Source organism: Martes martes (assembly GCF_963455335.1).
Source record: "Martes martes genome assembly, chromosome: 11".
NCBI lineage: Eukaryota > Metazoa > Chordata > Mammalia > Carnivora > Mustelidae > Martes > Martes martes.
Window position 1 is genome coordinate 93128531 of NC_137899.1, and position 18553 is coordinate 93147083.

The window sequence follows — 18553 nt, forward strand, 5'->3', positions numbered from 1 at the left end:
CACCACACGAAGTTTGGTTTCTTCAGCGCTCTCAGTCACAGAACGTGAGGGACTATAGTTCATCCACAGTCGTCAAGGTTAACAAACGCTCAGGCCAAGTTGTCCTGAAGGTGACAAGTGGCCCTGGGGTTGGGGAATGGGGAGCTCAGTCAGTGGGAGTTGGTCAAAATGTGGCTTCTTGGCTGACTCAGTCTGAGCCCCTCCTGGTGGCAGAGCTGTGGTCGGTGAGTCCCGGGCACAGGTGCCAAAGCCGGATGGGCCTCACAGCCAGGATGACAGACACTAAAGGATAGCAGGCAGCCAGGAACTCGGAACAAGAAATGGGCACATCTGGGGTGACCTGAATTCCCTAGGGAAAAGTCTCCTGAGCCGTGACTCACCTGACAAGGAAGTCACGTTACTGGTAACATCAAGGAGCCTCAGCTGCCACCAAGAAACAACATAAATGCAACCCATAAATTTCAGTTGTAAATACAGAAAGTGTACCATATGATGATATAGTTTATGGGAGTGACAGAAGCAAACACCACAGCTGGATGTCCCGACATCCTCAGGAATAGGGACGTGCACATCCCCAGGCCCATTGGGGTTTGGTGCCATTATAATTACACAGAATGTTGCAGCAGTCACTCTCCAGGTACACAATGGACAAGGAATGCTTTCCAAATTGCAACTGCATTTTAGAGATAGAAAAAGATGAAAAATAGCTGAGTCACTTAATTACCAGCCCAGGGAAGGTCTTTAGCTATTTTTATTTATACCCCTTCCCTCTTCTAAAAGTGTTAGAACTTTTTAAAAAAAGGAACAAGGGCAACAAAAATAATAAAGGAATTTTAAAGAGAGAAATGGATGTCAAACAATAAGCAGGTTGTATGTTTGCTGCTGGGACTGAGTCCAAAACCGGGCTCCACATTTCCTGGCCTCTATGACACAGACAGAAACACAACCAGGCAGATAATATACATTACCTGAGAGGAGAACTCATCAGTTCCTTATGGGAAGAGGAGGTTCCTGGTTCCCAACACAGACGAGAATTCCCAGGTTAAGTTTGCTTAAGGCAGTGAGTGAGAGGTGGGGACACCCTTTGCTCTCCGCCCATAACCCCCAGAAGGCTAGGGGGCTGGGGAAAACTTCCAGCATTCTCCATGGCTAGTTTCAGACCGTAACTCTCTCTTTTAAAGCCTTACCCTCTTTCAAGGCCTCCACCAACTGACTGCCTCCTCCAGCCATCTCTGCCTACCTGCCTCCCAACACCCCCATCTCAATGAGGATGTTGGCACCTGGCTCATCGTAGTTTTCTCTGTTAAATTCTGCCTTCATGAAAACCAGCTTCAATCCCCAAGTAAATCAATTCTCCACTCCTCAGCTTGTGTTTCTCTCACCTCCTTGGTTGATGTGACCTCTTAAATGCTTCCAAAACACACTCCCTCCCCACCATGCGCCCTGCCACTTTATGACTGCTAACATGTCTACCTTCCAATCTCATCTCCCCAGGGCACTTGGAAAGCCAACCATGTCCCTCTTTGAAACCCCTTAATGGCTCCCTGACACCCACAGTGTAGCCTCCAACATTTTTAGGCAAGAAGAGTCTCTTTTAAGATTAATAAATAAATACATAAATAAAGATTGACCAGAGCTCTGCATGATAGGGAGTGTACTTTAATATCCATTTAATGAGAAATACATAATGACTATGAAGTCAATGGTGTGCCTAAGTGAAATTGATCTTTGTTACATGAAAGAGTAATTTGGAGAAACTGTCATGTAGATCTGGAGCGACTATATGTTGCGTGGTAGGCTTGCACGTGTTGACCGAAGTTGGGGGGCAGGGGTCTACAGTGGTCTCCAGAATGGAGTCTATGCACAGACTCCAAATTGCTTCTGATCCCCACCTGTCTCCCATTGTTCCCTCTTCCTGACTTCCTACTCACGCAACATGGAGCTACTGTACTCCCGCCAACACACGCATGCACACACAGCCTGCTGGGAATTCACTGGTACTTAATAAACACCTTCCAAAAGAATGTTGTAGAAGATCCTTAATTCCACTCTGTAGCAAAACTTGATGTGCACTTCATAAGGCTACTCATAACGATCTTAGAGAAAAGTTGAATGCATTCCATGAGCGCGATTGGGTGATTGTGTAAGTCACTATGGTCCCACTAATTTGCAGTCAGACTCGAACCATAACTAATCTAAGACTTAAGGTCTACTCTCTCTGATTTGCATTTGTCTCTTCTAGCCTCTTGCTGGGGGCTAGAAAAGAAGCAGTTCAAGGTCATGCTCTCTACAGGAAAAGAGATAAATGAGAGAAAGACCATAAATAGTAGTTTGGGCCTGCAAAGCCCATGAGCTTTGGAAGCAACCACCCAAAGAGCGAGGTAACCTTTGGGTCTTAACCCTGTGGGATAGGGGAAGGGGAGCCGAATCCCTGGGTTTTCAGTTGGTTCATTCAAAACACCGGAAGCAAGCACTCACCGTAGTCACTAACGCCACCTGCCAGTTCTCCAGCTGCCATTCACAGCGGATGACAGGAGACACAACTGCTATTAACATGATCTCCATGGCCTCAACAATCTTAAAAGAAAGAGGGAAAACACTGTGTTTTAGTGCTAGTTTCTCATCAGTTCCTCCCATGCCTGCCTGCCATCATCCTTCTAATCCTAATCTCCTCCTTCTCCTCCCCCGAGGAGGGAGCACCTATAGTGGACCCACTCAACACTGCTAGTTGGGTAAAGAAGTGTAGTAGAATTTTGGATTTCATGGATGCAATGTTCATGGTTGTATGTATGACATCTATTTATTTGCAGTGTTGCTGACCCATGCATTTGCCCTATAGCTCTAGGACAGTATTATGTGTTTGTATATGTTGGGGGAGTCCCTTAGGTAGTGGATGACATGACTAACCACCAGCATCCCCATCAACCTGGCTCTGTTGCTTCATACTCATCACTGTCAAGGTCTTAGGGCAAATAGCCTTTGCAAATGGGATTTGTGAAATAGTCTCTGATCTCAAGAAGCTGAGCTGGAAGGCAAGCTTCATGAAAACTAGAAGAGAGGAAACAAGCAAGTACAAAACAATGAGTTCATCGCCAGGAAACAAGGTCTGTTTGGCAAACCTAGCGTAAGCTGTGCTACTAAATATTTCTTTCAATAGGAAGTTTGGATATCATCCTCTACCCTATCTTACAACCCATTGTAGCTTAAGTTTATCTCCCAGGGAAAGGAAGAAGTAGATGCTAGAAAATAATTGCTGTTTGTATGGGTTATATATTATAGTACTATCTACAGATTTATAATTCAAAGTTCTGGGATGAAAAAAGTATAGTGGGGTTAGCTACTATTTGGGAATTGGAAAGGTATCACAAAGGCTTGTCTCCTCTTGGAAAGTACTTTAGTCATGTTTAGAGTACAGATAGCTAGTATGCTTTAGCCCAGAAAGTATAATAAATAAGAGACAGTGTGACAACATCAGAAGGATGTTTCAGTAATATAGAGCAGTTGGGTCAATATTTACCAGGACTCTACTCCTCTAAGTGGTCTTAGGAGGAAATAAGCCAGTAAGGGATAAGACTCTGCCCCACTCTGATATAATAACTTAAGAGGAGAAGGACACAGAGGAGCAGCAGTGTATAAGATTTTAGAGCCCTCAGAGAACACTAGGATTCAGGGTGCCTGGTCACAGACTGAGGCTGCTTTGCTGCTGTGATGTTATTACATACACCTTGGTCACGTGAGGCCCCAAAACCCAACTGTTGTTCTGACTGACCCTAACCAAGAACCTTAACAGACCATGGCCAGAAGGAGCCATGTCCCTCACTGTCAACACACCTATTCTGATGAGAAGATCCATCCAATGCAGACCATCCTAAAGCCAGGGGAGGGATTTGGTTACCATACCTAATTAAATAGTTCTGGGGGTAGGTAGAGGCAGGGAGGAGGAGGTCTGGTAAATAACCCTACCTACCTGATGGGTTGGGAAGAAGTGAAGCAGCTTATAAAACACCTGAAGACCAGAAGATATTTCACAACAACATCAAGTATAAATGTGGAATGGACACATAGTCTCCATGGATGTGGGTCTGGAGATGGACATCAGGAGTTGCCTCTACAGAGTTGATACCTATCCTTTGGAAAGGGGGTACAGCAGCACCATCTTTCTAACACAGATCATAATTAATAAAGTTACACTCCCTTTGTATAAGGTGATTTGGTTAATTTGGGAAGGTAAACAAAAAAAAAATTCTACATATTCTTTTCTCTTGCTATAAAGGAAGAAAAGACAGGGTTCCCAACATATTTGAAGGTAAAAGATGCAGAGAGTAGAACAGTGTTTAAGTGAAGGGGACCACATAACGAAACCATACTGGAAACCAAATATGTAAAACAGAAGTGGAGATGTTCTGGTTGAAAGTAGAGGAAAGTTATGATAAAACCCTCCCCAATCACACCCACTTGCCCCTTGAAATATAGAATCTTAACATTTTGGAGACTAGGTAAGACATTACTTCCCAGATGAAGAAATGTTCTAAATTGAACTGTTGATTATTAGAAAATCAGGACCAGGACACATCTGCCTTTCTCTCCATTACTGGACTAACTCCAGAGAGCACAAGGCTTTGGAGCGCTGCATCAGAACTTGCCAAGTGGTCCCTCCAGCTCACATCACTCTTTGCCTCATACTATTTAGCTGAGGGCAAGGGTCAGGGCTCTCTATTATTTACTCATTAGTGTCCTCTTGGCTATCTTTACGTCCCGCCTTAAACCACTGTCATATTGACCACTTCTCTCAGATTTTCCCTTCTGTCTCATTATCAATATCATATTCCTAACATAATCTCACTGTACCTACAACAAAAGGAGGAAGCAGTAGTGGTCTCTTGGGACAGTCCCACTGTTGGTCAAAGCCCTGGGATTGAGCTATCACTCTTCTTTTCTCAAAATAGCTGGTGGTAAATAGCAAACCCTCATAGGTGCCTCCTAAAGGTTCTGGAAATCTGTAATGACAACAGGTGTCCCATGCGATTCTTATGCACAAAATATTTGAGGACCAAGTGTTTAATTTTACTTAGAATGATACTAGTTTTCTCCTCCCTTCCCAGAGAAGGAAGAGATCTAAACCGTTTGTTTTTTTTTTAATGAATATTGAATTCCCAGAACATAAAGACACAGATATGTATTTGCTCATAACCAAACACCTGGCAAAGGTAGATGAAAATAATTTTTGAATTAACCCCCCTCACAGGGGTTAATTCACTTTCACTCCCTTTCACTCCCCTCCCTGAATGGACAGCCCAGAGCTGGAGGTCAGTGGAAGACTCTACATGGCCAATAATTAATTTGATGTAGAGATTCAAATGATCTCCAAAGAGAACTCACCCCAGTGCTGCCCATGATCAGAAAGAGGGCAATGTGGAAACGTCCAAATCCAATGGTCTCCACGGCATCTTCCACGGTGAATGTCTTTGATTCTAACAAGGAAGGGCAGAGTGAGAGGAAAAAGCCTCTGTGGGAAGGGAATATATGTGGATGATTTCTCACTAAAAATGAGGAGGAAGATGTTGGGAAACCAATTCATTATTGCAAAAATTAGTAAATACAGGAGGAAATTAAGCAGCAGCTAGAGGGTCCGAGACATCTGTGATCATCTTACCTTTTGGCTGTGACTCTGGGGTCTCCAGGCTCAACTTCCGGAGGCTAATGACGGTGACTGGCTCGGTTTGCTTGGTCGCCATCTTCTAAATGGTCCCAATTCCTCACACGGCTTCCCTAATGGAAGCAGGAGAGGGAAGAAAGAAAATATACAAAAGAGTGCTCATTTTCCTTTCATCTTCGCAGAAAGTCTGTGAGGTCGGTATTCTAATTCATCACCATCTTACATATAAGGAACCTGAGACATGGAGAGGTCAAATGGCCAATGAGACGATGGGCCCCCAGTGGCTAGTAATCAACCCTTAGTCACAGGCCAGGTGAGTTCTGGACCATTTGGCCAATAGCATCCTCTAACTGGGAGTGAAGATGGCCTTTGCTACAGACAAATAATCACAGTAGCCAGTGCTTCACGTCCCTGTGGATCATGAGGTTTCTAGTGTGTTTCTATGTAACATTTTCATTTCATCTGACAGAAAGCCAGGAGCACTTCTTTTTATTGGCTCCCTCCCGCTTCATGCGTTGAGTCCAAAGAAGGATTCTTAACTCAAGAAATCAAAAGCAAAATAAAATGAAGGAAGCTGAGTATCAACTTAGTGAAGAAGTTTTTTTCCAAATGACTTGAAGACATGGTCATTGAACTCTACACCCCTAGCGGGATGAATAGAAATCATAACCTATTCTCAGTAATTAAATTTTTAGTATTAATATTGGTATCGTTATTTTGATACTAGTACATACTGTAGGATAAAGCAAGTAGCAATTATATTAATATGATTAGGAATCAAGCTTTTGGATGTAAGAGGAAAAAGATACAAAAATCAGAGAAGTTATATAAAAATCTTACAATCCTAACTTTGAATTGGAAATATCACTATGAATTCACTACATATTTCATATATGCATATCCTAACATTATCCACTGGAAGAGTCTGGGAAAAAATGACTAATGAGCACTCCTAGAGCCCAGATTGTTTTCTTTCCTATTTCCCATTAAAAGAAACCCCGGTGCCTTAAATAAATGGCTAATTTTGGATCTGGGACAGGAAATGTGTAAATTGAGCCTGGAACATCTTGTCATACCAGATAGCAAAGGAAGACATCAAACACCTCTGGGGTTGTGACAAAAGATTACAAGATTCAACTTGAAAAGGCTCCCATCCATCAAAGATGGGACCATGTAAGCATCAAGAAGAATAATGACTGCAAGAATTGAGACACATCAAAGATATCAAAACCCATTGTTCATAGCAACACTGAAATGAAAACCTCACTGATCATCTTTGGAGAATACGAAGAAACCAACTCTTTATTCTGAAAACTAGTAAATATCTTGTCTTTCTCACACAAATTCTTTGTACTTCAGGGGAACTGAACAGTTGGGAAAGAAAATTGTTTTTTTAATTTCAGCTAATACATGCAGGAAAAAAAAGGAAGAACAGGATTAAATTATCATGACTTCGCAACCTGATGAAATAATGGATCTAGGCAATGATTACCAATGGCTGATAAACTACTAGGTAGAAGGCTGATGAAGAAATGGGCAAGAGTTGGGTAAGAATGATAATACCTGTAGCCATCGACAAATCTTATGCCACCAAAAGAGAGACCCTCAGATGTCATGTGGTCCTGATGAGCGCAATAAGAATGGGAGTGTATATCACCTGTGATGCATTCTCTTAAGATTTAAGTTCAAGCAGAATCTGGTCCCCTAGCTCTACCAATTCACACAGGAGATGAAGAAGAAACTCATTAAACCGTACCATGTGGCTGCAATAAGAAAAAATCCAGAATGTGGGAAGTTGTATAAGAGAAATGACCCAACATCTTCAATGAATAAAGGGCAAGATGAAAAGAGGAAAGGGAACTTACAGTTGAAAGGAAAAGAGACCAATCAACCAAATAAATGAGTTGATCTTATTTGGATTCCCATTCAAATAAACCAACTGTAAAATGACAACATCCAGGGAAATGAGATGAAAAAGAGATGAGAGGAAAGTCAGGGAAATGTAAATAAGTGCAGAAGTTTAATGATAGTTAAGAGATTTCTGATGACATCATTAGGCGTGACAATGATATGGCTATAGCAGAAAAAAACCCAATCCTTATATAGTAGAGATATATACTAAAATACTTAGAGATGAAATGATGTCTGGGATTCGTTTTAAAATAATTCCATGGGAGGGCACCTGGATGCCTCAGTCAGTTGAGTGTCTGACTCTTGATTTTGGCTCAGGTCATGATCTCAGTGTTGTGGGATGCGGCCCTACAGCCCCGCCCCCCACGCTCAGTGGGGGCTCTACTGAAGATTCTTTCTCTCCCCCTCCCTCTGCTTCTCCTCCCACCCCTCCTCAAATGGACAAATAAATATTTTTTTTTAAAACAAATCAGTGGTAGTGTGGAATATGATGCATAAGAAATAGATGGGCATATAGAATAAGGAATGGCCATATGTTGAAAATTATTGAGAATGATGGGTGCATTTGGGATTCATTTTACCATCTGCTTTTGAAGATGTGTAACATTTTTCAAAATTGGTAGTTCAAAAAGTGAGGTTCTGAGATTTTAAAATAACTTTTCCAATTTCAGACCGCTAGTAAATAGCAGAATCAGACCTCAAACAGAGGCATTTTTATTCCCAGAATATAGAGATAGCCACAAACCAGTCTGTAGCAGCACGTCAAGATCATTAATGTTTGCTAAGGGCCAGCTCTGTATCTTGTATTGTGAGGGCTCCTGTGAAGACTTGGAAGGAATGTCTGACATGTTCTCTGCCCTAAGGAGTTTTTATTCTAGTTGGGGACACAAAAGATACACATCAAAACAACTATTCTGTAATGTTGATATTATTTGTTTTCTTAAAACACTGTCACAGAGACACAAATATTCCCAGATGAGAGAGAGATCAATAATGCTCAGAAGTAAGCCCATGAAATCCTCCTTCCCAAGGGAGAACATGAAAAGTACAAAAAGCTATTATTTTCCCAGAGTGGAAAAAGTAAAAAATAATTGGCCTCTCTGCCCATCTGAGAGCCTGAAAATCACAATGACAGACTGCTCTAGAACCACCACTCCCTTTCCAGACATTGTCCAAACACCCCTTGGAGAGGTGTTCTTTATCTGGTAACTTTTTAAATGAAATAATTAGCAGAAAAATCCCCTTCTTTTGATTATAAAGAGGACTTCTAGACACATTAAAAATTGGCTATGACAGGGGTGCCTGGGTGGCTCAGTCAGTTAAGCATCTGACTCGATTTCTGCTCAGGTCCTGATCTCAGGGTCCTTGAGATCAAGCCCCGTGTCAGGCTCCCTGTTCAATGGGGAGTCTGCTGGAGATTCTGTCTCTCCCTCTCCTTCCGCCCTTTTCCCCACACGTGCTCTTTCTCTCTAAAATAAATAAATAAATCTTTTTAAAAATCTTGGCTATGACCATCCCATTTCAAGATGGGAAGATGAACTAGTAACGTATTTAGCTTCATCAAAGTTTGAAAACAAGACCATTTGTGAGAATTAAATAATGGTGAGGATTGTACAACCTGAAATTATACTAAATTATACTAAAATTCCCCAGATTATATACTTTTAAAATGGTAAGTTTCATTGCATGTAAATTACATCTTCCCCCTCTCCCCAAAAAGTAGTAATGCAAATCACGGCAGCAAACTTAACGACCAAAAGTGAGTCTGGCCGTTTAGAGTCTTAGAGAGTAAGACCATTTAGTTGGGTGGGGAAATAAGTTTTTCAATCCCAGTAAATTCATTTGGAGTTCAGTTACAAATAAAAGGCTCAACAATAAACTCAATCCTCAATCTTTAATCAACACTTAATCTCTCCTACCGTCAAGTTTTACAACCTCTCCTAGCAATCAAAACATGTTTACAATTTTAACAATCATCAAGCCTTACGTTTAGAAGAGTAATAAAACAACCTCCAGCCGTTCTCCTTTTGGTAGTGAGTGGCAAAAAAAAGAAACCCAGGAAATCTGCCATTTACTACTGAGCAGAGCAAGTTTTAATTCTTATGTTTTAACCCGATTATGTAGTTCCATGGGTCATAAATATCCTACATTCCTCCCTTCTCTTATCAGCAAAGACAAGCAATTCATCACAGAGGCCCTGGCAGAAGGTGTTAGGTCCAAGATAATTACTTCACAGCTTTCTTGAATGAACGCTGATCCCAGTAAGGGAGACTCCTATTTGTGAGTTCATATTTTTTTTTAAGTATTTTTAAGGAATCTCTACACCCAGCATGGGGCTCTCGTTTACAACCCTGAGATCAAGAGTCACATGCTCTTCCTTTTGGTCATGACATTGGACATCAAAAAATAAATATAATCTTCACATATAACTCTTGGCCCTAAAGGAGCGATATGGACATGGTCATTAATAAAAGACGGCTTTTAGAGTCAACATTTGAATAAAATACGTAGGCTTGATTGTGCTTTCAGAACTGACTGGAAATGTTAATTCCCTCAAGAATGAGTCCAATCATCCACGCCAAACAGGAGCTTCGAGTCGGCAAAGATGGAGGGATGGGCAGGCGTTCCACCTCAAGGACCCGCCTACGAACCAGAGCTATAACATTTATAACCACAAAAATGTAAGAGAGTAACAAAAATAAGAGCAAAAAAAAAAAAAAAAAAAGAACAAGAACAACCCAATAGCTTCTGTAAGATGAAAATCCATGCCCTAAAACTGAACATTTTCTCATTTACGTAGATACGTGAAAATTCCATGACCGTGACCACCTACATGGCAAAAGGAATGGGAGCTTGGGATGTGGGTAAGCGGCAATGAAAGAACACATGCATATGTAAACGTACACAGGAGAGGACGATATGCATGCCAGGTGCTGTAGTGCTCCGTGGGAGCTGCTGAGGGCTGACCGCACACATCTCTTCCCACCTCTGTATTCAATAACATCGCGTTGCTAATTTAAAACCAGCCGTGGTGGGAACGGTTACACCAGGGAAATCAGCAAACACTATATACATCAAGGTACCATCCCCCCCCATTATTAAACACACCACACCCCAAAGCCTCTCTTCTTCCTTCCTTACCAGTGACTCGACCTCGAGAAGGAGGTTGTATGTGATGTGGAGAACAAAGGCAAAAAAGAAATAAGTTACATTTCCTTACAACTTATAGCTTATTGACAAGTATTGGGATAGGCAGGGTAGCCTTCCTCAAGGAGTTCTATTGCTACAGTGTTAATACTTTGCTAGAACACCAGGAATTATATAAGACTGGTGAATCACTGAACTCTACCTCTGAAACTAATAATACATTATATGTTAATTGCATTTAAATTAAAAAAATAAAATCTAAGTAAAATTAAAAAAAAAGTAAAACAACAAAATACTTTGCTAGAAGCAAAAACAGCTTGATATTTGCTGGACCTCCATGATCTCATGTCTTCTATAACGTATAAAAATCCCTTTGGAGATTTCCTTTATCTCTACCTGCCCCCCACCCTACACCCCGACACCAAGATATATATTAGCAAACATCCTCCAAGCTTATGGCCCACCAAGAATACATCTGAAGGGTCTCATGACTAAGATTTTACTGGACAGCAGTAAATGACCTTTTCCTAACAGCTAGTTTCTCAAGGTCGGAGAAATCTTGCTTCCAAATTCCTTAGAGACTTACACGATCCCTAACCCCCTCCCAACTAGAAAGAGTCACTCCCCATAACATCAGTGCAACTCTTTTGGCACCGCCCGCCCCACCCCTGTCCTATCTCCCAGCTTTAATAAAAACCACCTTTTCTTGCACCAAAGAGGTCTCCAGATTTCTTTCTTGGCCATTCACTCCCGGACCCCAACATTTCAACATCAGTACGGAGTGACGTGGGCGGCTTGAAAATTTTTTCCAGGTGATCCTGATACACTGAGCCCGACCTATCCCCACCTGAAAACCATTATTCCATGCCTTCCAAAGAGTGAGTTTGTGCCATTTGGCAACGTAGCAAAAGCTTTAGAAACTGGTTTCATCTGCACTGGTAATCCCAGCTCTAACAGTTCATCCCAAGGACGTATCTCAAATGTGGAAAATGTTCTCTATATGAAGAAAAAAAAATTTTTTAAGTTTATTCAAGTCTATTTTAACAATAACAAATTGGAAACAAGCTAAGTGTAAAGAGGGAATGGTTATATAAACTGATAAGCCTATAAAACTGATAAGTTATATAAACTGATAACCTCCAGCATTTATAATTATATTTATGTAGTGTTTTTAATAACATGACAAACACTCGCTCTTGGTTTGTTTTTTTAAACATACTTGTAAAATATTTGACAGAATGGCAAAGAGGATATAAGGACCTAAAATCATCATCTTTTGTCTAAGTAGTGAAAAATAGATTGATACTGTTTTAAGTTGATAAACTAAGAAATAAAATACAACTATGTTGTTTTAACTATAAAGATAATCACCAGAAGAACTAAAAAATTTTAAAAAAACAATGAAAAGAAATGTCTCTGGGGATGAGGAAATCAAGTCAAAAGACTGTTTATTTCTGTTATAAACTCATCTGGCAACTTGACTCATTGCCATGGGCACTGAGTGCTTCCATATAAAAATTATAAGATTCAATAAAGGTAAACAGGCTATCTACAACGTATGTGTTTATCAAAGGCTCGTGTAGGTCAGGAAGGAAATAATGGAGAGGTCAAGACATAAGGGATGAACACAGAATACATCCAGCGGATGATAAATGAAATTATGTTCAACCTAACTAGTCACCATGCCTTCAAATTAAAGAGTTATCGCTTTCCCTTATCAGATTCACAAAAATCTCAAAGATTGATTACACCCTGTGAAAGGGAAATGAGCACCCAAGTTATCGCTGGGAGTGTACATTGCTACATTTCCAGAAGGTAATTAGGCAGAGATGAAAGAATATTGACTTAGCAATTTCAGCCCCAGGATTCATCCTAATGGGGTAGTCGAAAGGCAGACAAAGATACATACAAGGAAGGGCACCACTCAGTTGTTTCAACAACAAAAGAATTGAATACAACCAATGCCCACCAGTAGAGAAATGGCTAATCAGAATACCACTTAAAACCACTCAGGGAGGGGCGCCTGCGTGGCTCAGTGGATTAAAGCCTCTGCCTTCGGCTCAGGTCATGATCCCAGGGTCCTGGGATCGAGCCCCGCATCGGGCTCTCTGCTCAGCAGGGAGCCTGCTTCCCCCTCTCTCTCTGCCTGCCTCTCTGCCTACTTGTGATCTCTGTCAAATAAATAAATAAAATCTTAAAAAAAAAAAACCACTCAGGGAAAGCCTATTTAGTGTTGAGAAGCACGTTCCAAGAGGTGTTATACATAATGCATGCATATCCAAAACTTATAGGTGTGTATATACTGATCCCAATTTATAAAATTTCATTTAAATATGTATCTACCTGGAGATTTCAGAAACCATGTTTTGTCTTTCAGCACATATTTGTGGAGCACTTCTATGTATCAGGCAATAGAATACAATGACAGTGTCCCTGGCCCTGAAGGACTTCCAGTCTAATGGGGAGCAAAGGTAAGGGGTTGGGGGCGGGGAGCAGCGTGGTCCCAGGGTAAGTGGAGGTTGCTCTGGTGCACGAGGGAGGGCCTCTGCTCTACTGAGTGCTGAGACCAGGGGAGGCTTCTGTAGGCAATTCTGAGTGCAGCCCTGAAGAATGAGCGGAGCTGGCCAGACTGGAGGGTGGGGTATGAACAAGGGAGAAGAGAGTGAGGAGAAGGTAGGGTTCTTTCCATTCTTTCTTCTTGAAGCTTATCTCATTGTTTGAACGTTTAGAAAGGCGAGTTCTCTTACCATAAAAATTCTTTTTGGAAAAGCGAATGGATGGAGAGTTGACATGTTGCTCACGGTGCTGACCAGGCCACTGTCCTAAGCAGACCTGAGCCACATGCCCCCACTGCCCTCCATCACCGCCCATGACCGGCTGGGTCAGCGGTAGGTGCTTAACCCAGAGACGGTCAAATCACTGGCCGGCTGGGAGTCCACGAGCTGGCTGGCACAGGAGGCCCCATTCGATCACAGCAGTGGTTGCGCAACATTGTAAATTACACAACAAAATACCACAAGGAGCACCGACATGGCTCAGTGGGTTGAGGGTCTGACTCTTGACTTCGGCTCAGGTCATGATTTTAGGGTCATGGGATTCAGCCCCGTGTGGGGATCCGCAGTCAGCAGGGAGTCGGCTGAAAATTCTCCCTCTCCCTCTGCCCCTCCCCTGCCCCACACTCACTCTCTTTCTCTCTCTAAAATAATAAATGAATCTTTAAAATATGCCACTGAATTTTTCACTTTAAAATTGGTATAATGGTAAGTTTTAGGTTATCAGTATTTTTACCTCAAATAAATGTTGCTGGTACATATTCACCAGAAATTACAAGAAAAATAGTTTCCAATAGATGGAGGGGCAGATTATATGAACGAGCAATTCACAAGAGACTATATAAATTGTAAGCAAAACTGGAAAATTGTTCATCTACTGTAATCACTGACAAAATTAGAGTCACAAAAAACATCCTTAGGTATCATTTTTATACCTACTAAATTAACAAGCATAACAAGGAGGAAAGGACAGAGGGAGGAAGAAGGGAAGAGGGACTAGAGGCGGCAAGGAGGGGAAAAGGAGGGAGGCAGGGAGGGAGAAAAAAGAGGAAAGTCAGCAGACATGAGACTGAGATTGAATGGATTCTATGTCTTCTATCTCAGTTCTTTCTCTGAAAGTAGAAATGATACCTCGCTAGCTGTGGCAGAAGTAGCTTGCTGCCTTCCCAGGCAAGTCCTCCTTTGTACTTGGCTGAAGAGCCTGGTCACCCGGAGGCAGGTGGAGGCTGGGGGTGGGGGAGGGGCGGTGCATCTGAGAAAGCCCTTTTGCTCCTCCCCCTTTCCTCCTGCACCCTGGCAGGCATCCCCGGTCATGATGCAAATAGGGACACTTTGGGCCAAGTCGGGCAAGGTGGAAGCTCGGAAGACCCTGGAACTTCTCCTACAGCTGTAGACTACTTACCTCCAGACATCTACGCGGGAAAACGATTAAGCTCTCTGTTTAAGACACTGTTATTTCTGGTTTCTGTTCCTTGAAATTGTGTGCAATTTTTTATTTTTAGGCTAGTCAAGTGTAGCCGTGTGAGAGAAGGAACAAAGAACCCCGTAATTGGCTGTGATCAATGAATTGTAAACACCAGTGCACTCACACCAGCCAACTGTGTGTAATTCTTAACTGATAAGCTTCCTTCTTCAGTACAAGGATTAAATGCGACAATGTTTATATAAGAGCACAGTTCCCCTTGCAACATAAACACCTGTGGGAGTACTGTTCCTCATCTCTGGATAAAGGTATCAACTGAATGTCTAATATTTCACCATAATCACAAATCAAATACATGCAGGGGAAGTTTGTAAATATTTTCAGAGTTATCAAACGTGTATCTCTCCAAAAACATTCATTGCTGATATTCTGCTAGCATTAGAACACACTGGGCTCAAATAAAAACTACCTAAATGGAAAAAAAAAAAAAGTTACTTGTTTTCTGAAATAGATTGACCTTATTTCAAGGGTAAACCTAAGTGGTATTAGGAAGCCATCAGGTGCGCTGCATGCCTACTGGAAAATCAGATCTCAAAACTTCTCCAACCAGTTGTATGTCACTGATACCATCCAAACCAGTCATCTCGTCATGAAAGGCACAACAAAATGGATAACTTTCACCAAAATTGCTCTGTTGTTCTACATTACTTTTTTTAAAGTAGACTCCACACCCACACTCCACTGCCCAACATGGGGTTCAAACGCACGACCCTGAGATCAAGACCTGAGCTGAGTTCAAGAGTTGGGTGCTTAATGGGCAGAGCCACCCAGGAGCCCTGTTCTACATTGCTTTAAATGGTAAAATCAGTATATTTTACAAGGGAAAAAAAAAACCCTTCCGAATTCCAGTTCAGAACAGCCTCGTGGGCGTAGGGATGAAGGAACTATCGAAGAAAGGGGCACCAGTGATGTGTGCCACACTCAAACTCCACTCAGAGAAGCAAGCCTGGCCCTCACCCAGCCACTGAAAAGTATTGATGCTCTCCACTGGTAACACTGATCTTTCTAATGTCCCGCCCCTGAAAATGGTCAAGGCCCGGGTGGGTTCGCAATGTCAGGGCACGTTGCCAAGGGATGGAAGAAACGCATGTACAAATTACCTGCAGCAGAGAAAGTTCCCGTTCCTGCCCTGTTCAGTTATTACAGGGTCGTCAATAATAGGATGTCTTCGGTGGGGTGTGTAGGGTGTGGGGCCTCAGACCTGTTGATAGGAGATTATCAGGATTTGGGCATTCACAGCTGTGCATTACAAATGAACTTACATCCAAGTCCTTAGGGAGACTCTCAAATATTAACGCCAAGTTAACACACAGGCGAGTATTCTCTTAGTATTTTCTAGAATTTCAGCCAAACGTTTCATAAAGAAAAAGTTTTCATAAAAAAGAGGATGGGGGTACCTGGGTGGCTCAATCAGTTAGGCATCCAATTCTTGGTTTCAGCTCAGCAGGTGATCTCGAAGTCATGGGATCGAGCCCCACGTGAGGCTCTGTGCTCAGCGTGGAATCTGCTTCAGATTCTCTCTTGCACTCACTGTCCCTCTCTCTCTCTCAAATAAATAAATAAAAATCTTTAAAAAAAAAAAAACCAGAAACAAATAAACAAAAAGGAGTACAAAATGTTCCACAGAAATGGGTATGAGGAACATTGCGGATAGAGCTTGTAACCTCAACTCTGGAATGGAGTGTTGGAGAAGCTGAGATGGCATCTTCTGCCGTCTCTGTAAACCATTCTAAATCCCATTTAACTCAAGAAGAGGATGGATGGATGGTGGATGGATCATTAGTCAGACCAACTCAAAAAAAGAAGAAATAACATGGGGAAGAATGTTGCCCACCTCTCACATTCAGTTGCTCAAAAACTACAATGGGAAAGTAACCCATGACCTCGCTTCAAAGAATCTGTAAGAACTGACCTACTACTGAGAGTCTACTCTGAAACTCAAAAAGGCTCACCTGGCTTTCAAGTTTCATTAAAACAGATTGTAAAGCATCGATGGGCTTTTCATTCTATTGCATTTTGCTATACTAAATTTTTTAGCCGGAAATAACTGAGCCATGGTAGAGTTTTTTTAAAACTGATCATGCTTGTGTGCATGTATGATGCAATTTGTTTCGCAATATCATCAAAAGAGGAGCGAACTTTTCATAGTCCATGAGCCTTCAGCCAAGTTCGAATGGTCCAAACCCTGTCCCCATCCCCCCCACCTCCACTTGAAAGCAGGAGAAGTAAATCCAGATCCACGTTGCCCATCGGAGTTTCTTACCTCTGTATATCCCTTGGAAAGCTTTCTAGTTTCAGGCTCTTTTGTTCACACAGCAGTTAGACCACTGGCGGCCCCTGGAGGGGCTTCTGGACTAACCTGCTCAAGCAGCCAGGCCCCCAGGTCTTCTCCTCCCTCTTTGGCTCAATTCTGCCAACTGAATTCCTTAAAGAGCAACCTTGTCTCCTGAGCATGTGAGTGACAACCCAGTCACACCCCCTTTCCTGTAGCCCTTCAGCCCATCCCTTTTTAAAGGGGAAATTACATTTCTCATGAGACCGAAGGAGGCTGTCAAACCTTGGAGAAAACCAACAGTTCTCAGGAAGGCCATGGAGATTTCTGGAAGATCTGGGGTCTAGGCAAGGGGCAGAAGGAAGCTTTGCCCTTCCAAACCTTTTCTTGAAGCCATCATTGCTTAGAATTAAAGGGCAGAAGAAGGCTGGTGATCTATCTAAGCGTAGCATATTTTTAGATAGTTGATGAGAAGGGCAGGGTGAGCTGAGAACCTTGAGACTGCCCAGCGACCTTGGCTTCTGCAGACTTACAGTGAACATTCTCATGCTGCTTTTGTCTGTTCTTCCCCTCAGGCAATGTCACTGGCTGAGTACCTGGTCCAGGCCTGTGCTTGACACCAGCCTTCCACAACCCAGAGAGGTGATCAGTCCCCCCGCTTCCTGCCGAGGACACACATCACGGTGTCAGAGTTGGAACTCAAAGATGTCAACTCTCATTCTTAGGCTCATCTTGCTTTAATCTCTGAATATTTGTGGAGCAGCCTGTTGTGCCTTAAGTTGTGCTAGACAAGTCATGACATTAACATAGAAGGGGACATGGACGCTTCCTTGGGTATGAACGATGACACTTCCATGAGTACCAGCCAACCCCACTACATAGAGGGACAAGAAAAATAGAGATCAGTCCAAAAGGTAAACTTGGATTTGCTCAGATCTTCTGGAATCTTAAGAACTAGATACTACATAGAAAGTGCCCTGTGGGGTGCCTGGCTTGCTTAGTCATAAAAGCGTGTGACTCTGGATCTCAGGGTTGTGGGTTTGATCCCCCACGTTGAGAGCAGAGTTTACTTAAAAAAAAAAAAAAGAATAATTTTTTTGGAAGTGCCTTGTAAACTGTAAAGTGCTATACCAATGTTAACAATGCTTAACTCTACTGGTATATTGACCATGAAGACTATGATTAACCTGCGTAATGATCACTCAGGCTGAATAGTTGATGACACACGTATTACTCTGCCCCTGGCTCTCAGGAGTCTGCCAACCCAGGAGCCTTAGAAATGACTTCAGGGCCCACAAACCCAGAGAGTAAGCCTGTCTGGTGGTCTCCTTTCTGGCAAGCTGTTTTCCAGAACTTTCTCAAGCCTTCAGATCTCTTCCTCCAGTTTGTCATGTGGTCACCCTTCATTCCACGGGATGTCACAATGCACAGAGCCTCATGGCCCACGTCCAGAGAGAAAACATTACCCTTTCTTTCCCACCTGTGGGGAAGATTCATGAGAAAGTTCCTAATCTTATAAAGCTTAGCCCCGG

At 42.3% G+C, this 18553-nt stretch overlaps 1 protein-coding gene across 1 annotated transcript in view; it reads right to left on the bottom strand.

Annotated features, from left to right (window-relative positions):
- Window positions 1-17144, bottom strand: part of SVOPL (SVOP like) — a gene marked incomplete at its 3' end in the record, with an annotated part of 89120 nt that extends 71976 nt beyond the window's left edge. Inside the window, 4 exon segments of the mRNA XM_080818773.1 lie at window positions 2479-2577; window positions 5380-5471; window positions 5654-5769; window positions 17013-17144. Of these exon segments, the coding sequence (XP_080674899.1) occupies window positions 2479-2577; window positions 5380-5471; window positions 5654-5735 (273 nt within the window). The 5' untranslated portion in view covers window positions 5736-5769; window positions 17013-17144.
- Between the last annotated feature and the right edge of the window lie 1409 nt (window positions 17145-18553).